Consider the following 23,956-nt stretch of genomic DNA (forward strand, 5'->3'; position numbering starts at 1 on the left):
GATTCGATAGTAACAGGAAGTGAAAGTGATCTATTTGCATCGTGAAGTGTAACGCAATATGATAGTTGATCACTGGTTTTTGAAATTCAGCTTCATCAATATTTCCTTTAATATTTCCTTTACTAATATTTCACATTATTCTATAAAGTCACAATTACATGAATATCAAATCCAGCTGTGCCGAGCCACGTTGTATTACGAAACATTAAAATGACATGATGATTACCTGCTTGTTTGACACAATCCTTTCATTGGAGCCTAAAGTCAAACAACGCTCTTGTGTTTGTGCACATGTACAAACACATGAGCAGTTGGGGCGTCGGGGGCCCTTCTTATAGTCTGTTCAGCATTTTACGTGACGTGCCAGCAGTCCTGAACCAGCAGAACACCTGCAGGATTATCCTCCTGCAGGTGTATAAATGCCACAAAATAGTAGGACTCTGTGCTGTTCTTTAAGCATAAATCACGAAAGGATGGATCTGCTAGTACGTATTATTACTTAAACGGTACCCACACATCGGCAGATATTGTGTTTGCCAAGTCCTCTCACATTGTGCAATCAACACATGCATATTAAATATTTATTGCTCTGATGTTGAAGGTAAATGCTTTACTGAGGGGAAGGTAAAGGGGACAATTGGTGTTTGTTGGGCTGTAAATGGATGATGGATCATGATGCATCATGATGCATCCATGTGACGCTTCAACCCCCTAAGGATGCTGTTTTAATATCAAATATTTTACAGCGGCACTACTCAATATATTTCATATCAAAAAAGGATCAAATTACCATTAATTACCCCCAGGTTTGTGAAGCATTTTAACCTCTTTTAGCGCATGGTGACCCAACCGAAAAACCTCTGCCGTCGTTGACCTCGATTCCAGCGGCAGACAGCTGTTTTGATTGAAAGAGGAGGGATGAAACCACTGTTCACCACCTGCACAGCACCAACAGACACTGACACTGGCTGGGGGAGGAAGGGGGGAGAGACTGTGGAGCATTCAGCCGTTACGGGTACTCAAGCTGGGTTTTGATCTTGAGTACACGCCCGTAAAGTTTTGTGGGTGTTGGCAAAATGTACCCGCAGAAATGTCCCGTAACCAGCGTAAAAATAAATAAACAAATAAATATAATCCGATTACCACTGCAATCCAGATGATAGAACACGCCGAACCTGGAAGAGCCGCCCTGGATGCAGACCGACCTGTGACACTGGCAGGTTCTGCTGGGTTCACTCGGCCCGGGTGGAAGTGTGTCAGTGGGTTACATCGACGCCGGTGGGAGGAGCCAGTGAAGCGGGTCACGTGGTCGCACAGCCACCTCCCAGCGGTCGTTGCGGAGATCCTCCGTCTTTCACGCCGCAGAGAGGACCGCCCGCACCGCCGCCTTTCTCCCCCGAACCGTGTGTGAATGAATGCCGGCGGGTTTGTAGGTACCGCTCGGTTACACTGAGAGCAGACGAGCAGCGGGAGCTTTTTTTTCCTCCTCTGGCTCTTTTTGTTAAAAATAAAGCGACTTCCGGCGTCGATGAGACACAAGCTGTCCTTTTTTTTTTAAAGCCGGTCTTTGAAAACTTACCGCTGCGTTTTTTTTTTGTTTTTTTTTTGAGGCAGAAGGTTCGGCTCTGCAATTAACTCGTCCTCGCCGGTTCCTTTCTGACAAGCCGCCGCGGCGTGTTTGCTTTGTCGTAAAGTGTGTTTTCATTGACCGGGATCGATCAGCGACTCTCCAGTTGCTGAACACAATAACAGAAAACACGGCTTCGAGGTAGCAGAGGAGGAGGAAATCCCCCCCCCGAAACTCAAAGAGGAGGACATGGAGTCCACCAAAGCTGGTGAGTGGCGCTTTAACCGCAAGTCATTTGACGGCATTTGCAGCTTGTTGCAGCGGGCTTTAACGGGCTTTAATTCAGGGTCCCCGCCGCCTCTTTATCTTCAGCTAAAATCTGCGTCTGGTGAAAGTGGCTTAAACGTAATTTTTAATATTCCGACTACTGATATTTAAGCATTTTAAAAGTGTTGTGCCGTTAAACTGGGTTAATGGGGGGTCGGGGGGGTAGCGGGCTGTTGTTATTGCCCGAGCGGAGGGCTCCGGGCTCCACTGCGGTCGTCTCCTCTCACATGGACCCGTCCGTCCAGCCATGTGCACCTGTGTTTACGCTCAACGTGCGTCGCCGCTCATTGGTCGAGCGGCGCCGTGACGCGGCCGTTGCATAATTCCACCCGTCGAGATGGCGTGTGATCTCGCCGCGGGTACACGTGAGACAGCTCCGAGTCGGCTCGCGCTGACCCAGTTTTCCCCGGGAAAAAGATGTGCTCGGTCCACGTGGGGGCGGGTTGGAAAAAAAGGGGGGGGGGGGGGGGGGCGATGGTCACGGCGCGTTCAGGGCCAATGGGATACACTAATCTTAGTCTATTTTACATCGTTATACGCGGCGAAAGACTTTTCTTTCTCGAAATACATCCAATACTGTAATAATACTGAGTAATACTGTTAATATTCCAAAGAAAACGAATGCTTTTCGGGGTGTAGGGCGCTTAATGCTACTGCTTCCAATATCAAGTTACAGGACACAACTATTTTTATTGTCTCTTAGGTAATATGACGTTACCTGCAGGTATACAATTGACGTGTACTTGTTGAAAGTCTTACATTTCCGCCGTGATCCTAATGCCACATTTATATATTTGACAGTTTTGTCGAATTTAAATGAACCAAGAGGACACATTTGTTTTTCCTTATTGTTAGTTATAAGCATTTTGCTAATTTTGCCCTACCAGGTAATTGTATACTTATCAGGGTTAATAACTGTTGGGGTTTGTCAGTGGCATTACTAATTGAAATATTCTGTGTGATTGATATTTGGACAAAGGTCTTCATTCTGATCAACATGTCTGGAAGTTAAGCCTTCCCGTTTTGTCAGGCATAACACCGGGAGGTTATTATAATGCTGCATATTACCTAACACACAATGAGGGTTATTTTATTGTCTTGTCTGCAAAAAAAATGTCTAGAAAAAGTTCCAAAAAAACCCCCCAACCCGCTCCCCTTCAGCGTCTTATTCATAGTCTTATTCGTCTATGTTCAATACCTGATTTGCCACCTGACTACCTGTCACACACCCCGGTGCAGCTGACATTATGTAAGGGCTGTTACCTAATCACCACAGAATGGCAGGGGGGAGAAATCAGCTCAGCTCGTGTTGATGGCGAAAGAGGTTGTCGGATCCTGAGGGCCGAGGGCCGAGGGCCGAGGGGTCGCGGTCGTGATGTTCGGCTCGGAGGTTCCACAGCTGGAGCGGAGCGCCTGCAGCCGGTGACGGAGGCAGCGAGTCGTCTGGAGCCGCGATAGCAGAGGAGAGATCGGATTAATAATAACGCATCAGGATTAAGGAAGCACGATTTGTTAGGGATTTTAATAGCCCCCCCCCCTAACATCCAAAAAAGAGGTCAAAGAGAAAACATTTAGGTATCTGTATCTGTTTAATAAAGAAAGTGGAATTAAACAGATTATATTCTCCTTTTTCAATTAATTACATTGGGGGGAAAAAAATTGAAACGTTAAGCAAACAGGAATAAATGTATTTGTTGGGAAATTCAAACTGCAGGAGATTAAACCTTTGTTTTATTTTCTGGAGTATTTGGCGCAGCGTGAAGCTACATTTGATGAAGTGACCTCTAACCGCAGAGGGACACGCCCCTAACGCGCACACACTGGACTCCTCTTCTCTGTTGCGCAGCAGGAGGCGTGATCGCCTACATCAGCTCCTCCACCTCCGGCTCTGGCCCCGAGTCGTGCCACAGCGACTCCTCCAACGGCAGCTGCCAGTCGTCCTCCCCGCCCCGCGGCCCCCCGGCCGGCCGCCACCCGCCGTCTCGGCAGGCGGACGCCGCGCTCGCCGGCGGGGGCCAAGTCCTCCCGGGGCCCCCGAAGAGCGGACGCGCGTCCTCCTCCGCGGCAAAATGTGGCATCACAAGTAAGACGCACCCCCCCCCCCCCCGCTCGCCTTGTGTGCTTTCTACAAACGCCGCACTTTGGGAATTGAGTGGTATTATTTAAGGCGCTGACGCATGCAAAACCCGCCAGCTTGCCCCCCCCCTTCAGATGAACTATGTGTTTCCTTATTAATCAGAAATCAACGGCCTGGTGCTGCTGTGTAAGGTTTGCGGCGACGTGGCCTCTGGTTTCCACTACGGCGTCCACGCCTGCGAGGGCTGCAAGGTGAGGGCGGTTCCCTCCCAACGGCACGCACACGCACGCACACACACACACACACACACACACACACACACACACACACACACACACACACACACAAACACTGAATCTGATATGCACTGGCACACTGGACTTTGGGCTGTGACTGAAGTGGGTCACTGCAGCAGGCGCAGCCATCAGCACGGCGCCATGAAACTAGTTCACTCTGCCTGTATTAATATCAGCTGCCTCCTCATTCGTCACGTTGCCGTGTGGCCTGGTTGAGTGCGCCTCGGAGGAGTGGCACACACACACACACACACACACACACAGACACACACACACACACAGACTGATGGGTTGGTCGGTTTATTCTGTGCTGCTTCAATGAAGTTCTTCACGGCCAGGAACGCGAGTAGCAGTCTTCAGAATGATCGTGCGCACGTCTAATCTCGCTTCCTCTCGTGTCCTCACAGTGCGCCGTTTGTCTTTGTGGACACACAGGGCTTCTTCAGGAGGAGCATCCAGCAGAACATCCAGTACAAGAAGTGCCTTAAGAACGAGAGCTGCCCCATCATGCGGATCAACCGGAACCGCTGCCAGCAGTGCCGCTTCAAGAAGTGCCTGCTGGTCGGGATGTCCAGGGACTGTGAGTGTCCGCAGGAACCACCGTCTCGCTGGTTTTTTATTCCATTTGATGGGGCTTTATTGGGATAAAAATTCGAAGGATAATAACGTCGCAAAAGCATTAAAAAAAACCATGTAATTTTATTTAAATGAACATGAAGTTCAGAGTTTGTACTTTATTTTCATATCAGCACCAATCACGGTGTGTTTTTAAAGGGGTATTTAAGCAAGTTGGTATTACACTTAAATCAACAAAATATGTTTCCAAAATCAATGAATAAGAACTTTTGAAATAAAGATTCATATGCATTAACACAAACAAACTAACTTAGTTATTTAATAATGCAATTGTGAAATGATCAAATACATTTTACAACTGGCATCTTTTTAACTATTGTGCAACCAGGCAGGATGAACTATGACTTAATTGAGTGTTTTTAAATACAATATTTAATTATTTCCTAATTATCATTGATAATCATTTATGTGAATATTTATTCCATAATGTTCATGGTCCCCATATGAGGACTCCTGAAGGACAGATTTAAAGTAGAGGTCCGAGCTCTGTACTCCTGCAGAGCAGCAAACTGCGTGATTTCTGCACCACAACAAATCATAACGTGGCTCATTGTGATCCGACTCTTAGTAGGACGCAAAGGTTTCTCATTCCGGTCGGATTCTCTCCTCCCTGTTCAGCTGTGCGCTTCGGCCGAATCCCCAAGCGTGAGAAGCAGCGGATGCTGCTGGAGATGCAGAGCGCCATGAACAACATGATGAACAGCAGCCAGACGCTACCCATCGGCAAACCTCTGCCGGCCAGCGCCACAGAACCTACCTCAGAGCACGCCGCCCCCGCCACGGACGCCACCTCGGCCTCGCCCGGCGCTTCGGACAGCGGGGAGGAGGAGGTGATCGGCTCGGTGACCCGGGCCCACCAGGAGACCTTCATGTACAACCAAGAGCGCAGCAGCCTGACCCCCGAGGCCCCGCCCTCTACGGGCCCCCCGAGGAGCGTCCCGGCCGAAGGCGTCACTAACCACCGCACGGAGGAGCGGCAGGCGGCCTGGAGCCACCAGCCCCACAAAACGGTCGCCATGGCGGCGCAGGAGACGCCCTCCAGCCTGCACCCCCAGGGTCAGGACGTCTCCACCCCCCAGTGCCCCTTCAGGCTGGCCAGCCACTGTCCAGCCTACGCTCTTGGAGCTGACGCCTCAGAGGGCCACGCCAACGCCGCCTACGGCGCCCCCCTGTGGAGAGGAGGCAACCGAATGCATCTGGTGAGATACGAGGAGGCGAGAAAGAAAAATTAAATACTGCGAATTTAAATAAAACTTTATGTATCCCGTGACGCACGCGCTCAGTGCATTGATTTGAGAAACTGTTGGAAGTGAGCCCTAAATCCCTAAGTGAACAGAAATGTGCCCTCAGGTTTGCCCCATGAACACCTCCCCCCGCGTGGACCCTCAGAAGTCCGGCCACGAGGTGTGGGACGAGTTCTCCCACAGCTTCACCCCCGCCGTCAGGGAGGTGGTGGAGTTTGCCAAGAAGATCCCGGGCTTCAGAGACCTGACTCAGCACGACCAGGTCAGCCTGCTGAAGGCGGGCACCTTCGAGGTAAGCTCAGGCCAATGGGGGGGGGGGGCACCACGTCTGCACCACCATGTGACCGACAGCGCTGGCTTTGCGCTCCGCAGGTGCTGGTGGTTCGCTTCGTGTCCCTCTTCGACGTGAAGGACCGCACGGTCACCTTTCTGGGTGGGAAGAAGTACAGCGTGGACTCTCTGAGGGCCATGGGCGCCGGGGACCTCCTCAACTCCATGTTTGACTTCAGTGAGAAGCTCGTCAACCTGGGCCTCAGCGAGGAGGAGATGAGCCTCTTCACCGCCGTGGTTCTGGTGTCTGCAGGTGGGTTCGTTTTGGTGAAGCGAGTACGACACGTACGTCAGAGCAAAATATATATTTGAATACCTGGTAAAAAAAAAAAACACAAACCACAAAAAAATCCACACAAACAGGAAAATGTTTTTAAGGATTTAGTTGCCCTTCGCCATTTGAGAGGGAAATCTGTCTTTTTGTCCCTAACCCAAAGATCTTCACACTTCAGATGCCAAAATGCTTGAAAAATGACTTAATATTAATAAGGAATAGATTTATTGATTGCTGTCCCTTCCTCCCAGACCGCTCGGGCATCGAGAACGTGAACTCTGTGGAGGCCCTGCAGGAGACGCTGATCCGCGCCCTGCGAAGCCTCATCACCAAGAACCACCCCAACGAGTCGGCCATCTTCACCAAGCTGCTGCTCAAGCTGCCCGACCTGCGCTCGCTCAACAACATGCACTCGGAGGAGCTGCTGGCCTTCAAGGTCCATTCCTGAAGCTCTCCTCCAGTACTCGGCGCCCCGCGATGGGACCTGAGGAGTGGGGGGGGGGGCTATTAGATGTTATTGTACTGTAGGGCGTAAATGCCTGTGTGGTGGTGATGCATACATACAGACACACTGATTGATGTACATGTTCCTTGTGTTTGTGTGTGTGTGTCTCGCTGTATGTTTGCAGCTGTACAAACATTAGAAGCACTTTTCTGTGTTTTTTTGCCTTCATAGTGCAATATGTGATCGCTTTCTTTGGGTTCCAGCGGTGTATCTTGTGTATACTTTCATTAGTCGGAACAGGTGCTGTGCTCATGTGATGGGCAGACACCGAAAGACTGTCGAGTTAAGTTCTCTTTAAAAAACGTTAAAAACGTGGACGCAAAGCTGCTAAGAGTCCCCTAGAAATCATAGGACGCTGTTTGAATCTGAAGGAATTGGGGGAGCAAGAGAAGGCGTCGCCCTGCAGATGACCTGCTGTGTTTACGCCGTCGTTCTGCATTGAGACGAATCATATCAGTGTCCCTCTACTGCTCCCCGATTCGAGCCCAAGCGTCAGCGCTGATTAACGCTGCGCTGAACCAACGTAGACCCATTTTCCTTCTTCTGATTGTTGTTTTTTCTTTAGAAAAGAAGTGAGTCGCTGAGCTGCTGGCGTCCTAGAGGACACGTTGTCAGCGCCTCACTCTTTTCCGTTGTGCGCAGCTGCACAGACTCGCGCTGAGCAGTCGGGGCGAAGAGGACGGACGTCTCCACACGAATCATGATTGTAACGTCACCGATTGTAATCCAGAGGCTCGAGGTGGCAGCCGAGTCGCTGATGCCGAGTCGCTGATGTCGAGACGTTTCTGCGACGCCATCTCGTCGTCTCTCGGCCTTCGAATAATCCAGAGCTTCTGTCATTGTGTAAACATTACCGACGTGTGGTTGTGAAAGGATTGCAGTATGCATAGATCTCTATATAAATATATACATACAAACATGCATAGATGAATATATCTATATAAATAAATTTTACAAATGCAGTTTATTTGTGAAGTGGTTATTTGAAAGTGTGTTGTTGTCACTACGTTGAGCAGAATCAATAATCAATCCAGCGTGCGTTTAAGTTAAGCCTTTTGTGTGGCGAAGCACTGTTCAAACCACGAGGAGTTTTAAAAGTATGAAATAATTCGTCCTCGTGTGACTTTGGAAAGCTGTAAAACAAACGAGCGAAATGTCTTCACCGTTAATACTGATTAATACTAAAGAATAAAGCAGACTGACACGTGGCCTACTCGTCTCATTAAGTGGAAGGTTTCCCGTTTCCTGCGATCAATTCAAAACTCTCATCAGTAGAAACGTTCCACTACTCATCTTCTCACTGCAGTCTTCACCAAAAAAAACACAAAGCATTAGACATTAAAGTGGCAGTGGAGGAACACAGTGGGAAAAATTATAAATGGCTAAATAACGCAATGTTTATACATAACATGATGTGCTGCAGGTTGTCCATCCAAACTTAGTAGATGAGCGGTGATTAATTGTGGTAGTGTCACGATCCGTCAGCAGATGGCAACAAGCGGCCAAACAAGTCGTACAGTAGGATGAAAAATAAGTGAAAAATCACATTGTGGCGGAATAGTCTCCGTATAGAATGTGGAAGAGGTAGAAAAATGTAGGATAGTATGGCAGAAAAAATGACTTGTGAAAGTAATTTAAAAAATTACAAAAGTCAAAATATAGTGCGGCGAAAAAAGGAACAAATGTTTAAAAAAGTAATCGTGGCGCTCAATAACAAAATGAAGGCACGAAACCAAGTTCTCTCAAAACCATCTTTATTCTCAAGAGCTTATTCACATTAATTGCATTGAACCCTCCGGAGCCGGACGATGGGTCGCCGGAAACGTTTCCAGTGAAACAGAGTGCAAAACAGCAAGTTTACAAACAGAATCATTTCTCTCATCTTCCATTTTGCTGTCACACATTCACGCAACTCGTCTCGCTCCCTTGCATCCTTCCTTCCTTCCTTTCTCTCCTCCTGGGGTTGAACAAGGAGACACTGAAACACACGAGGGAGAGAAGCGGGCCGCTTCCCCTCTGATGATGGTTACACACTTTGAAGTCTTCAGCTTGCCTGCTTCGTGCGAACAGTGAGGTCGAGCTACAGTTCTTTATTTTTATTTTTTATTCTTTTCTTTTTTAAATAGTAGAACTAAGCTGCACAGATTGTGATTTCATTTTTGATAAAGAATCACAACATCCTGCCGAGTCTTTCGCAGAGATGTGGAAATGGGTTTGAGAGCAAGAAACATTGGCATTTTCTTCCAGCGCTATTTGAAACAACACCATGTTCATGTCATGCCAGCGACATCCGTAAAAAAAATCTGCATCTTGAAAATATACATCCTTTTTCCTTTGTACTGTAAAATAGCTTCTCTGTGGTGCAACTTGCTCCCGCCGAGGAACCTAAAGAGAAACACAACTGGGGGGGGGAAGAAAACAGCGACGGCCAACATCGTGTGAACCAGCGGGCGCCATTGACCATGTTTACAAGCACCAGCAATCAGTTGGACAAACTCAATATATTCATACGGCCTCACATTTGTTTCACAAACTAAGTCGTAATACTTTATTTGATGAGATTTGCTAAAAAAATAAAATGAAAGTATATATTTGGTGCTGGGGGCGAGAATACTGCACTAATAATGACGGGTCCATTTTCCTTTAACGTAAAGGTTGTTGATTCCGCTCTACGGAGCATTTCATGCTCGTGTCCCGTCGCAAGTCGGACTTAACGTCGGATTAATCGGATTCAGCCGTATCGCGTTTACTAGACCAAAATAATGCGTTGCTCGAGTCATGAGGTGCTGCCACCATGTGGCGAGGTTACTTTGGTGAACGTTGAGGTACGGTTTTCGGTAGCTAGCCGCTTAAAATAACGGTTAATTCCTTCAACAGGGTTGAATGAAGTTCAAATAAAAAACGGCGGCCTTTGAGATTGAACTGAAATGACTAAACGCGGTTTATCTTTCGATCTTTAAAACTGATTTTCATTCTGCGGAAGGCCGATCTCCTGAACACGAACACGTGTGAAGGGAATCGAAGCAAACACATTCTAGACTGACGTCGGTGTCTTCGGTTTCAGTCGCGGCCCCCGTTGACACGTGCGCGCTGACCACATCTCAATTTTATGCTCGCCGCCCGTGAACGGGAGACTTCTTGGTCCACTGACCCTTTGGTCCACAACGCCTGCGCAGCGTCGGTTTTCTCGTTGCTAAATTTACGGATGGAAATTGCAAAAAATACTCGACAAGCCACAATTTGCAAATAAAAGCTACATAGAAGAGCGCTGGAAACGTGTAATGATGAAATGATTCCTGCTGGCGGGGACAGATATTGGACATATGGTGAACTCTGTAAATAATGTGGACTTTGTAGTTGTAGTTTTAAACCCACGACAAGGATTACCCATCTCTGTTACCATGGATACCATTAAGGTTTAAGCTATAACGGAGCTTAGAAAGCTGATAAAACTACCCAACATCAAGCTAATTTACTCCCTAAATGGTAAAGAAAGCAGGACTTTTGGGACTTTTTGGGGCCTCCAGCCTTTAATCACCAGGTGGCTGAATAATAATGCTGCTCGGTTTCTGCAGGACGTGCAAATAATCCAAATGGTTGCGTGTCCGTGAGCTTGCTTTGTTGTTGCGAGTTAATAAATGCGGCTTTAGAATGAATTGTTCCCTTTATCGAATCGAACTCGAGCCTCAGCTTTCATTCCGTTTGACGGTTGCTAACGTAGCACGAGGCTCAGAATGGGAATCTCTTTAAACGTCGTTGAAGGTTAAAGTCATCCAGCCAAATTCCTGAGACTAGTCTTCAAAGTGTAGACTTAATTTCTTTTAAAAGAGGTAAGAAAGAGCAAGTTAACAGAACGTTTCTCCAACAGCGATGTTACACAACAACATTACAAAAGGACACCAGTCAACACTGCAGCCGCCTCATTACATTACATTACCCAAATGAGATGAAGTCCCAAACAAAGTCCTCACTTCATGTCAGATGGGATTTAATTGGCTCGGCTTGTCCTCGAAACGCAACGTGCACACAAATGCAGCCCGTGACATCACGCTTCTCCTTTAGTTCCTGAGTTCAATCCCTGGAGTATTTGATTGAAAGGGGCCATTGGATGACCCGCACCCACGCCTGTGCAACCAGCCCCCACCAGCTGTGACAAGGGACCACATTTATTTCTACACTCGGGAGCGTTTCTGGTCGCCGCTTGTGCAGAAATCCAAACCATCGTTCAATTCGTCCATCGGGCACAAACAAAGGAGACCCTTGATCGTGACACCGTAGCAGACAACACCCCCCCCACATCCCCCCACATCCCTCCCCTTCCCCCCGACATGCCGTCTGACAACACGGGTGCATGTAAACGTGGCCAATGTCACTTTCCCAAATAGCTTTGGCTGAGCGCAGCCCGGACATAAGACCCGGGGAGCCCCCCCCACCACCCGCCACCCGCCACCCTTCCTCCCCCTCTGATTGTCTGTGCATTCATTTAGAGCCTGTGCAGTTTGCAAGGTGTGTGTGTGTGTGTGTGCGTGCGTATGAGGTCATTCAAACACTGCAGCAAAAAAGGCATCAATTCACAGAAAAGAGAAAAAAATAAAAAAAAACGGACAAAACCACCAGCCGCTTTGAGGAGTAGTGTGAAGCTCGACGAAGCTCGATATACAGAGCGAATGTTTGTCACGTTGCAAACGACAGCGCCTTGAGCGAGGCGTTCAGAACCACAACAAGAGAACAACATCCTGGCGAAGAAGGAAGGAAAGAGCGCTGCGTTCTTTCTTTTTTCTCTCTCTCTGAGTGCACCTCGCTGATGAAGAACCGCGCTGCTGTTTACTCGGCGTCCGGATGCCACTGGTTGTCACAGTGGTGGCGTCTCACCCGCGTGTTGTGTTTACAGTGTGTGTGTGTGTGTGTGTGTGTTAGTGTACAGTAATCAGTGGGTTGTTCCTGCATGTAAAAACCCATTTAGTTACACCAGAGCACCATGAGGTCAGTGTTTCGATGAATTGGGGGCTGTGATTTTACTGGATTTTGGCACAGCGCGTGGCCTCTTTGCACAAAAAACGAGCACTGCATGATTGTCTTTTGTTGACGTCGGTGTCATGATGTGCTTTAGATGGTGCTGAATGATGAACGGGTCCGTTTTAAAGCTGCGGCTGCGATCCCGTTAATGTCGGAAACACTGTTTCACGGTTTCTACGGTCGTTGCAAAGATAAAAAGGCAAAAAAAAAAAAAACATTTACTGAAGCGAGATCTCCTTCCGCCTTTTTCTTTCTATAAAAGCAGACGTTGCAACAGCTTTGCTTTAGGACGCGAATATCTAAAAAAAGGAAAAAACGCCAGACTCCTAAGGGTCGAGATGATGTCATCAAATTGGTTTGTTTTGTCCAACCAATCCTGCAAATTCCAAAGAGATTTGTTGATTAACCAATTGATTGATTACTAAAGTTTCATATGCCAACAAGCAAGCTTTTGTAGTCTTCACGATTCAAACAGATCGGGCCATCGGGCCTTTGATCTTTACTGAACTTGTGGGTTTTGAGGATTTCAACCGGCATTGTTGTGTAGTGTCACAAGTGTACGATGCCCCTTAGATGCGACATCAAAACAAGTTATCTCAACCGAAAAAAAAAAAAAAAGGTTTATTGCAGCTCTGCCTCGTGTTGCTGTTCTGTTGCATTCGCGCTCGGCGCGGCGGACCCCCAGAGACCCCGTGAGCCGGCGTCCCTCAGGGCGAGTGTGGCTGTTAGCGGGTCGGGTCACAGTGGGACGGTGAGGCACAGTTCAGACGCTCGCCGTGTGGATGACCGACCACGTGACAGTTAACACACCAACAAATGGGTCCAGTAAAGTCGAGTAGAAGGGAGGAAGGCTGACGGGTCTCTGACAATTACACGCGTCTCTGAATCGGGTGAGCAGCCGTTCAGCATGAAAAAGAAGGGCAACACAGTATTTGCATGTTTCTAATGAATGAGCAAGAGTTGATAAAATCACCGTTGTGTCAACTGTACAATCACCGGAAAAAAAGAAAAAAAAAAAAAAGGAACTATAGTAAAATCCGAGGTGAGCGGTTATATCCACAACAATAACAACAACGAAAACAAAAATTTAAAAAAACAAAACGCTATTCACATGTACCCGCACTGTGAGGAATGGTTCCATCCAAAACGACACCAAAGAGCTACTCCTAAACTATGGCAAGAAGGGACACTCAGTAGTGCTACTAGAGAGTTCATCGCCACGGCCTCCGGCTGCTTCCGCCCCTGAGACCACCTGACTTGTGCGCACGCACGCAAACACACAAAAATCCATGGGTCAGTCCTCGAAGACCTCCAGGAAGAGAGGAGGGAATAGCTCGGTCGGACACTCCACTTTCATGTGCAGGAACCGGCTGGCGTGGCAGGCGCCGATCATCCGCAGGTCCGTCACCTTCATTAGTAGCTTGGGCCAGAAATGCGCCACTTTGTGTTTGCGGTAGTTGATGTAATGTTCAAAGGCCAGCAGGAACTCCTCCTGGCACCGCTCTATTCGCGCCACGCTGCTCAGGCCCGGCCGATCTGAGGACAGAAAGAGTCTCGGTGAGAAGGATCTATTCTCAACGAGCGGGTCGAATAGCGCGCTGCTAACCGGGTCAGGTGGTCGGCTCGGAGGGAAGCTACGGTGCTAACCGTGGTTAGAAACACCAGCAGCAAGTAAAGCATGAGCCCTAGATGATATAAAGATGGCGTTGCGTCAAATGTTCAGCCTTAATAATTGTATTGATTAAAACCTGGTGGGTACTGCAAGAAGCGCAGACAGATGGGCCGGTTCCCCCCCCTCTGCACACAGCAGAACAGTATTGATCTTCAATGAGATGCGGAGCGCCGCTCCGGGGTGATTGTGGCGACTAATTGATTGAACTGTAGTTTTGGTATGGATTTAATATATTTTTTTAAAGGGGTTTGGCGCAATCTGTGCAGGACGGAACAAAGCTTTGCTCTGGAAACAACACTACTTGGTTTTTCAGTAATAAACCGCCGGTCGATCTGGACGTCGGCGCTTTACCAGAAGAAAGCAGGATGACGGCCTGCAGCAGAGCCACCTCCGAGTCGTCCAGGTCGAAGGACGACAGCGACACGCCGAGGTCGAAGATGGCGTCCGACACCACGCCCAAGCCGCCGTTCTTGAGCTGGCCGCGCGTCACCGCCATCTCGCCGTTGAGTGTGAGGGTCTCGCTCTCCGGATCGTAGCGGACGGCGGCTCGCAGGGACATGATCTCCATGCAGCAGCCTTTCAACAGGATGATCTGGTCCTCACAAGGCAGCTGACCAGAGGGGAGGAGGAGAAGAACATGGCTCATCCACAGAAGGCGCCCACTTTAAAATAGATGATGGTTTGTGCAACACAACCAGCAAAAAATAACGCTCTCTTTATTCCTTGGTGTAGTATTACACATTATATTAAAAGTAAGTAAAACTCTCATTTGGCATTTTGTTTCCTGCTGTATTGAAAATAATCAAATGTGTTGTTTTTACTCTGAATTAAATGCTGATGGATGATGGACTCTTGGCATCATTAGCAGCGCAAAAACAACATTATAAAACTATTGTTTTTAGGTCCATACGAAACTAAAGTAAATTGCCGCACTCACCTCACAAAACATTGGCAGTTTTTTGGCAAAGTCCACCACTCGGGTTATGGCAGGGGTGATTATTTTTGTAAACTGACTGAAGGCTTCTATGTCCACTTTGTTTCCTTCGGGTGTATTGACCATGGACGCTTGACCAATGTCCTCGGGCTGAAACGAAACAAGAGAGACGCTCAGTGTCTTCAAACTGTCCACGTTTGAGTAAAATAAATAAAATGAGGTCAGCAATGGTCTAATATTACGTGTGAACAATTCAACGTTAGATGAAGCTCTCAAAGTCAAATAACGGAAGAACTTGGAAGTGAGTTAAGCGGTTTGATTTAATATAATGTAAAGATGATTAAATGGCCTATGCACGTAAACATGTCGATGTTAAGTTCTAGTGATATTTGGGTCTGAATTTACCTTATTTTCCTTCACCCCCGCTGCACTCTGGTCAGAAGTATAGAATAAATTACATGTTATTTCATTAAGAAGCATAGCTTCCTCGACCTGTTGGATAATCAACAGTAATGGTGAAGTTTCAATGCAGAAGCCGTGTCAAGCCAACTAAAAAGAAAACATGTTAGGAAAGGACAGATGAGAGAGAGTGCAGATAGAGAACAGCGTCAGGACAGAAATTCAAGTCGGGTTTCTGTGGCAAGAGTCTCAAGCTCAGGACCCAAACGGGTCCTCGGAAGTCTTCAATGGAAATGTACCACTTTAAAAAAACTACACAATGACTACAATAAAGTGCTTAAAAAAAATAGATAGTAGATTGTGGGTGAAAAAGAAATCGGCGGCACACGAAAGGTTAAATACATTACAATTTGCTGGTGAAATGAGAGGCTGGTATAAGAACGTTGTGTCGCTCTGCTTTGTCATCGTGCCACAGAAACCCCAAAAACAGGCAACAGTTGAGACGGACTTTCAATCAGCAGAGCGGTTAAACTTCACAGAAAGGAAAAGAAAATTAGTCAAAACGGGCGAGTTGTGAAATCAAAAAAGCTACAAACAGAAGGAGAGAAAGATGAAACGGCACAAAAGAAGCAAGTTGTTAGTATTTGCGATCGAGGAGCACTGCTTTGTAACAAGTTATAAAAAAAAGAAAATAAAAAAAAAGAAGAACGAGAGGTTCCACTATAAATTAGCGGCGCCTTGAGGAACACGCTTTTCTCCATCGTCCATCTAACTGCCCCCACTCTACAAGGAGATACAGAGAGACACACGGACGCGTTAACACAGGGGGCCGCGGGGGAAGTGGAGGAGACAGGGGTGCGATGTGGAAAGGGGGTCCGTGAAGGGTGGAGGGGAGGGAGGCAGGGAGGGAGAGGGGGGGTGTAATCAATGCAATGGAGGCTTTTGGCGAGGAGGCACGGAGGGAGGAGCGGGGGGGGGGTGGTGTCTCACCAGAAACTTCCGCTTCTGCTTCCAGTGGTTTCCCTGCGCGTTGGTGGCCATGTGGGCCTCCGTCACCATGCGGACGAGGTCCCACTCCTCCTGCGTGGGCTCCTGGCGGTCCAGCACCGTCCTCTGCAGCACCTCCTTCCGACGGCGCTCGCGGTTCTCCTCGATCAGCTTGCGCTTGGCTAGCCGCTTGCTGTCGTCCAGCACCACTGGGGAGTTTGAAATGAAGTTGAAGTGCAATATAAAGGAAGCGGACCGGGCGCCGGGCGCCGGGCGCTTTCACACTCACGGTCGGTGGCCATTCCCACTGCGATGCACTTCTTGAAGCGGCATTCCTGGCACTGGTTTCTGGTCACTTTGTCGATGACACACTTGCCCTCGTACTTGCAGGCGTAGGTCGGGTTGAGGTTCTTCTGGATGGTGCGCCTGAAGAAACCCTTCAGAGCAGACACAGTCAGAAGCGCCTCGAGGGCAACGAGCGGCGGCAGCGAGCAGCGCCGAGCGAGGTCGTTACCTTGCAGCCTTCGCAGGTGATGCAGCGGTAGTGATAACCCGTGGCCTTGTCCGCGCACACCACACACAGCTCATCCTTGTCTAGGTAACTTGGAATGTACCCTGGAGAGAAAAACAAACGCTTAATATCACATTTTGAACAAATAAAATACAAAAGACTGGATTTGAGTTATGAACCTTTTATGGCTACTGGCGTTTTCTCATGGTATGTTTTCAGCTAATGCTGACCAGGAATGTACTACATTAGGAGATCATTTGAATAATTGTAATATATATATATATATATATATATATATATATAATATATTTTTTTATATTTTTAAATATTTAATATTTTTATATGTTTTTTTTAACCTTTTTAAATATTATCTTTTTTTGTAAAAAGGAAAGTAAAAAAAAATTGCATATTTCTTTCTTTTCCTTTTCTAATAAAAAACTGAATTTGCAGAAATAAATGTGGTTCAATGTGTTAAAAAGTTAAAACTATCATTTATATATATATATAAAATACACAGTAAATTCTGTTTTTTTTTCTCCAATAATGGAGCTTTGAAAAGTCACATGAAAAAGATCTAAAAGTAGGGCGACTCCATCCGTATGACTCCTAATATCTGATCAGCTTCCTTAGAGAGCACTGATAACTAACTGACTTAACACCTGGTCCTGTTTCAAGATTCGGCTTTCGGCTTAATGAGATCAATGCTTTGACCTCTTGTAGACTCAATGACCGGAGGAAAAAAACTGATCAATACCCTTTTTTTTAAGAATCTCGCATCAGCCTTCTGTTGCCTCACCATCAAATCAATAACTCTGAGCGTCCCATGCAGTGAGTCCCGCTCAGAAACCTGCCGCGCGACGCCTTATGTCCTGCATTTACACTTGTAAAGCCCCCCAGACAAAAAAAAAAAACGTTCTTCACGCATAAAAGATGTTCTCTGCACACGACCACAAAACCACGGAAACAACCTCGTTCGCCGATTCAAACCAGCGTACCGAAAAAAAAAAACGCACCTTCACCCGAGGAAAACGGAGGACAGCCGCCAGTGGACGGCGTTACCTTTCTTGTGCGCGTCCTGCATCCACTGCAGGTGCGAGAAGTCGGGTTTGATCTCGGGGAAATACTCCGGCTGGTGGTGGAAGTGACTGAGAGGGATCTCCATGCTGCAAAACTCGCTCTTAAAAGCAGGAGGGCCGGCGGCGGCGTACGAGCAGGAGTAGTGGCCCCCGAGGGGCCACGCACTCTGCTCCATGCAGGGAGGGTGGTGCAGGGGCTGGGGCTCCGGGTGCCCGTACCCGGGTCCCCCGCCCGAGTACATGCAGGCTTCCCCGGCGCCCGGCGCCGTGTAGCCGCCCATCCCCGAGGGGGCCGTCTCGTACATGTCCGGTATGCAGTAATTCATGGTGGCGAGCCGCAGCAGAGCACCATGGAAGGTTACGCAGACGAGCGATTTGTTTTACGAAAAAAGGGACGAATCCTCTAAAAATAAAAAAATAAATAAAAAAATGAAAAAATAGGTAGGTTTCTCGAAAAGTATAAAAGAAAAAAAAGAAAAGAAAGAAGAACCACACGAATGGGACAATCCGATTTGAAAAAACTAAAACGTCTTAGAGGTTCACGCGAGGTGGATGCACAAACGTTTTAGCCACCAAACCCACAGACTACACGTAGCAACTGTCCCACCCGCCGCCACACGGCCGAGTGGAGGAGCAGAGATTTATGACGACGTAGAGCTCTAATCTCACACTCCACAAATCCTCAAAGAGCCACAGACAGCGGACATGATGCAGATTAAGACCTCGCAAGTTGCACCTGCGTCCAATAACAGGGACGGGCACAAAAAAAACACAACTGTGAAACAAGATAAAAGTCAACTTTACTTGAAGTCTTTTTTACGAGGGATCTCGTCTCAGTAAGAACGGAGACACTGTGACGGCACCTCGTGCAACTAGTTGACCTTTAACCCGGGAGTTCAACTCCTTCCTCATCCTTCGGGGTATTTCAGACCGAATCCACAGACCAAGCGGGTTCGTGTGCGTGATATCATTACTGCGGCCAGCGACTTAGCGAATGTTCTAACAAGCGGGAATTTAAAGTTCATTAACACAGGAGCAATTATTTAGCCGCTAACGCAACGCTAACTGGCAGAGTGCTGATAAGTGACACAGAGCTCTTTACTGTGTTTCCAGGAACGTTTCAATTCTAATAACACCTACATAGACAGAGATGATCATAACTCCAGTGAAAAGTAATTTTCTTAAAAAACTTTTTTGAAATCAAATCATGGAAAAAAAACATTCAAACATTTTTGTTTGTAATGTTCTTTGTAAGATGTTTACGCTGTAATTAATTGTGTGTTGTGTAAATATCTTTTTTGCTTTCATTTGAATACCACGATAAAAAAATTGATCTTTGGTTTTCTATTTAAAAAATACATTGAGGTATCAGGTTTTGTAGTTTTCAAGATGAAATTTTACAAAATAAAAGCTTAATTTATTTTAGTAAGACCTCAGAAAAAAAGATTCAGAGAATCAATAATAATAAAAAAAACAAATCAATAATTTCCCCCCGTAATATAAGACACGGGAGCAGAACGCTGCGTACTACATTGCATAATCTGTTCTGAAACAATTCACCTATTATCCGAGACAGCGGCCACGCTCAGACTTATTGACTGGCTTTACTCAGACTCCTTGTTCAATAAAAACAGGATCAGCCTTCTGGCAGGATATTTATCAGCTGGGATCCATAAGGCCTTCTTCCATAATGGAACAAAGTTTCCGTATGTTGTCTTTCTGAAGGGGTTTTTCCGGTTAACTTTAGATTTTGCATAATATTTTAGAAACCAGATATTATTGGACCAATCAAATTTTTCTAGCCCGTTTATAGTGATTATTATCTTATTTATAAACACGGATGCTTTCCCTTTTCATTGTTAAAATACTTTGATATTTTAAACATAGTTATTATTCATGGCAATTACAGTATCAATTTGTAACTAAATAAAAACATGATACGAAGCCATATATTATTTATATATATATATAGATATTTGATTGATTGAAGGATGGTTGGAATGTGAAGTCTAGTATCTTGTGACATTCAGCGTATATAATTTGAAGATACTACATAACTATATATTACTGGATACATCAACAAATCCAATATTTAATTAATAAGTCTCAATCTAAAAGTATTATTTCATGCATTTTAAGTATATTTTAAAGTTGATCCCGCACACTTCTGCAAAGATTTGCAGATTATGCAAATCTGAGATTTGACCAAAAGCAGAACCCGGAACATCGATCGGGGCAACGGCTCATCGAGGCGGGCCAGAAGCAGAAGACTGGAACACATGGCGAAGTCTGAGTAGAGGCGCGAGCGGTTTGGGCTTTAAAATCCCCGCCGGCTGGACTTATCTGAACTGTCCGAATCGCAGGCGGCCTGCGAGCTCACAAATCACGTCTTTCAGAAGAGACACAATCAATATAATTAGTGTGCCGGATTACAAAGAAGTATAAGCAGAAGAAGGGTTCTGGTGGACTTTCAAGTTGACATAAACGGGAGACTTTGTTCACTACAAATATATAAAGTGGTATACGTCTTAGTTATAATACAGTGTGTGAAGTATTCACATTAAGAGTGTTTCACCCCCCTTCCTTAAAACTTTTAGCCCAAGACAGCATTTCAATCAATGAAATATAAATGTATTTATTACATACACATCCCTAAATATTAGAATTTATTTCTACTTGAATGTGTGCATACGATGGTTTATTGTAGTTATTAAAATATTTCAATAGGAAATTACTGTTAATAAACAGGCTGATTCATAATACACGCCACAAACCCACAGTGATTAGTGGTTGGGTTATCTGTGTTTTTTAATTTATTCTAAGTGTTTTCCCCAAGTTTAAAAAACATGTATATAAATTAGCACATTAGCTCATTTTGACTGTAAAACTGTGCTTTGATTTTACAGTTCATTAAATGCAACTTTGATTTGCTATAATTTCATGTCAAAATTTCATATTTCGTAACATAAAAAAACCTTTAAAGTTTCAAGTTTCAAGTTTATTTGGATTAATTTCAGTGCATATTACCCGTGTATTAAATCTTTCATGTCTTTTTATGCTCGCTGTATGAATGAATAGTCCTAATTATTCTACAGAAGACCTTTAGTCCGATATTGTTGTTTATCTGCATCCTTTGTAACGCTCAAACTGGTCCCCATTGGAGAGCAAGTGCAGTAAAACGCAGTGTGCACACAACATTACATTACATTACATTACGGGTCATTTAGCTGGCGCTTTTATCCAAAGCGATTTACATTACATTTTAAACCCATGGCTTCACATTTTTGCCCAGGGAGCAATTAGGGGTTAGGCGTCTTGCTCAGGGACACTTCGACTTGAGACATGGGGCAGCCGGGACTCGAACCACCATCCTTGCGGTTCCCAGCACACCCGCTCTACCCCGACGACCCCGCAACACACTTAAATACAGGATTTATCAGTAAATAACGTAAGGACTAAGCTCATTTCAATTCAAATGAGAAGAAATGTCTAAAAGTAACTGAATTGTGACCTATTCTACAGTTTTGGGGGATGCGGCTTAAGATGTACCTAAAAATGAAAATGTGAACCATTTAAAATAAACGGAAATGCAACAACGCACCGGATTAAAATATAAAATAAGTGATTCACTTATAAAAGTACTTTTCTTTTAAAACTTGTGCTAATAATGACTCTAAAGTAGCTACTGAGAGTAACTGAGAATAAAATACCACAAATAAACAAAACAAAGTCAGCACCGGCCACCTTTGAACCAACTGGATGAACAGGGAAAGAGGAACGAATGAGCGCTCGCTTCGTTCACCCTGTGAGAATAGCAGGGCTTACCGGTGGGATTAATGCCCCCGTTCATGTGATAAGTGGGAGTTTGTGACAAGTAGATGTGATCAACACGCAGCAGCTGCTAACAGACGGGGCCCCGTGAGGCAAATCTGCCTTGATGCCAGTTTAACTTTTTGAAGAGGTGATGTCCTCACCGGCGACTAATCCCGCTTGAGGTTTTTCAACTCTCGGCACGAGCGTACATCAGACAGAGCGCCTGTCAGCGCTTCGACAATCTGTTGTCTGAGCGGACGGTATTAACGTCCACGCGTCTCAGATCCCACGCTTATACAAACCAGACTTTTTTTTTTTCTTTCTTTTTTTTAAATCACGTATACTTGAATAAATGTAGAATTTATTTGAAATCGTTATTGTTTAAATAAATAAATTAATGAAAAGGTGTTTGAACAAGATTGTTTTAGTTGCCAGTCTTTGGCACATTTGGCCTTAAACACGGTTTTCATGTTTTGCATTTTGTTTGAAATCATGATAAAGAACATTTTATGATATATATGTCAATTCATAACCGTGCATCTCTATTTTTTCTTAAATAGTTAACAAATATATATATATATATATATATATTTATATATATATATATATATCTATATTGAAAAGAGGATTTCTTTGTGAACTCGGGTGTAGAACAAGTTATATATATTTGAATGATGAAATACATTCAATTTCAATCTTCTCGATTAATTTCTACCTTTAATCTTTGGTTTACAGACACTATTATCAGAGACATCTGCACATTAAACACATCGTGTGATTGAAAGCTCTCTGGTGAATTCATATTTGGTATTTTCAGAATAGCCACAAATGCATCACTTTTAGAAGATAGAAACAAACAAATACGTTTGAGTCTTTTCAAAATAACCCAATCTACGTTACATTTAACCAGCTTAAATATTTATCTACTCACCCTGAAGGCCATTTCTTGAAATCACTTGTATCAAATAAACATTTGTCTGGAAATAGACGTCCAAAAAGAATATTCCGCATTTCCTGTGTGAAGTTGAGTATAAATACTACGCTCTTGTCTCCAGCTCATCCCAAAAAAAACGGTTTACGGTCTTTTTAAAAAGAACAGGATTCACCTTTAAAAGCATCTTTTTGTTAATAGTTTCTATCCGAATGGCACCTCCTCACCACATTGGCCCTGCAGCCGGGTTTTGCACAGATATATACCCTCCCCGATTGATGACTTTAGTCCCAGGGAGTTCAAAGCAGGTCCTGTATAATTATTGGATGTGGGGAATCTCTTATGACCCCGGGTTGACATGATGTGCGTTGCCAGATGTCCCCGGCTACTCTGCGTTACCTGAAGAGGACACGTTGGGTGAGGAACCTTTGCCCTCAAAGTTTGGGGTAAGCTGAGGGAATCACTTACAAGGTCAATGTCGGGTAGGTGCGTTTGACGCATTGTAATTGTTCTACTTTTCATCTTCTGGTGTGTATCAGTATACATTTATCGTATATTTAAATATTTCACGCAAATTGGGATTGTAACCCAACTGACACAATTTGTCGATATTATCTGTCGATAAATCTGCCAAATGAAGAAGATTTAAACGCATGCTGCTCGTAGTTCAACAGGCACAACAAAGGTCTTCAGTGAGTCCAAATCGGACTTTATTTATAGTGCAACGGCAGCTCTCGTTTTCTTGACCTTTGCCATTCAGGTGTAAATTGAAGTACTACGTTTTGTTAAATATATCCAGTCATTGTAGTCCTTAAAAGGTTTGCAGCCTGTAAAAAACAACAACTATGGACCCGTTCTTCTCTTGTCCCGAACAATTCACCAGCGCGGCTTTTGTCCCCCGCGTTGACCTCGTTAAGAAGTCTGTGGACCTCTGCTGAGACGGGACGACCTCGCCGATTCAAGGTTTCTCCTGAGACGCGTAGGGTTCAATTCAGACCGCCTCGGCCCCGAAAATTCAGGATTACCGATTGCCCAGTTTGAACTGGGAATCTGTCCGTCCAACAATCAACAAAACAACGTTAATTCGCTCTCAAATGCAGAAAGAGGTGGATTTGTCTTCATATGTCACCTCAGAAAGGTACGATTCAAACTAAACCGTTTTTTAAGTGCACAATTCCTCAGCAGCTCATCTGTGAATGAACTGAGAATGCATTAAATTACCTCAAAGTCACAACTCTGTTCTCTGGAAGGACAAGACGTGGTAGAGGACACAGCGTGGAAAGGGACGCCAAGAAAAATGACATTGGTACAATTTCCTCGTACAGCCACCAGACATGGCGCCACATAAATAGTTCCAGCCG

General features: G+C 45.5%; 2 protein-coding genes across 18 annotated transcripts in view; one reads left to right on the top strand and one right to left on the bottom strand.

Annotated features, from left to right (window-relative positions):
* Positions 1 to 1,290: 1,290 nt before the first annotated feature.
* Positions 1,291 to 8,218, top strand: nr1d2b (nuclear receptor subfamily 1, group D, member 2b). Of its 2 annotated transcripts, none has more exons than XM_040188464.2 (8): positions 1,291 to 1,835; positions 3,741 to 3,977; positions 4,134 to 4,222; positions 4,703 to 4,847; positions 5,522 to 6,102; positions 6,254 to 6,439; positions 6,520 to 6,730; positions 7,003 to 8,218. In XM_040188464.2, exons 1-8 carry the CDS (start codon positions 1,817 to 1,819, stop codon positions 7,197 to 7,199), a joined length of 1,665 nt encoding a protein of 554 aa, XP_040044398.2. In that variant the 5' UTR covers positions 1,291 to 1,816; the 3' UTR covers positions 7,200 to 8,218. The 2 variants fall into 2 exon arrangements, with proteins under 2 accessions (XP_040044398.2, XP_077937030.1); XM_078080904.1 differs by having other exon boundaries at positions 1,320 to 1,835; positions 3,744 to 3,977.
* A 775-nt stretch (positions 8,219 to 8,993) lies between these two features.
* The window catches only part of thrb (thyroid hormone receptor beta), a 50,328-nt gene continuing 35,365 nt past the window's right edge, over positions 8,994 to 23,956 (bottom strand). For 11 of the 16 annotated variants that reach the window (XM_040188472.2, XM_040188468.2, XM_040188476.2 and 8 more), the window contains 7 exons: positions 16,779 to 16,879; positions 16,554 to 16,701; positions 16,268 to 16,473; positions 15,284 to 15,370; positions 14,882 to 15,028; positions 14,296 to 14,554; positions 8,994 to 13,808 (listed from right to left, as the gene is read on the bottom strand). In XM_040188472.2, the coding sequence (XP_040044406.2) occupies positions 13,567 to 13,808; positions 14,296 to 14,554; positions 14,882 to 15,028; positions 15,284 to 15,370; positions 16,268 to 16,473; positions 16,554 to 16,701; positions 16,779 to 16,879 (1,190 nt within the window). In that variant the 3' untranslated portion in view covers positions 8,994 to 13,566. Of the gene's footprint in view, positions 13,809 to 14,295; positions 14,555 to 14,881; positions 15,029 to 15,283; positions 15,371 to 16,267; positions 16,474 to 16,553; positions 16,702 to 16,778; positions 16,880 to 17,834; positions 18,480 to 23,956 lie in introns of those variants that run through there. The other 5 variants (XM_040188478.2, XM_078080913.1, XM_078080912.1 and 2 more) reach the window with 3 other exon arrangements.

The sequence above is a fragment of the Gasterosteus aculeatus genome, chromosome 10 (genome assembly GCF_964276395.1).
Source record: "Gasterosteus aculeatus chromosome 10, fGasAcu3.hap1.1, whole genome shotgun sequence".
In the NCBI taxonomy this organism is placed as follows: Eukaryota; Metazoa; Chordata; class Actinopteri; order Perciformes; family Gasterosteidae; genus Gasterosteus; species Gasterosteus aculeatus.

What these genes read in the sequence shown, in the direction of transcription:
- nr1d2b (XM_040188464.2), top strand. An exon ending in GGCAAAATGTGGCATCACAA is followed by an intron (nt 3,978 to 4,133) that starts GTAAGACGCACC and finishes CTTATTAATCAG; the next exon opens with AAATCAACGGCCTGGTGCTG. An exon ending in GGTCGGGATGTCCAGGGACT is followed by an intron (nt 4,848 to 5,521) that starts GTGAGTGTCCGC and finishes CTCCCTGTTCAG; the next exon opens with CTGTGCGCTTCGGCCGAATC.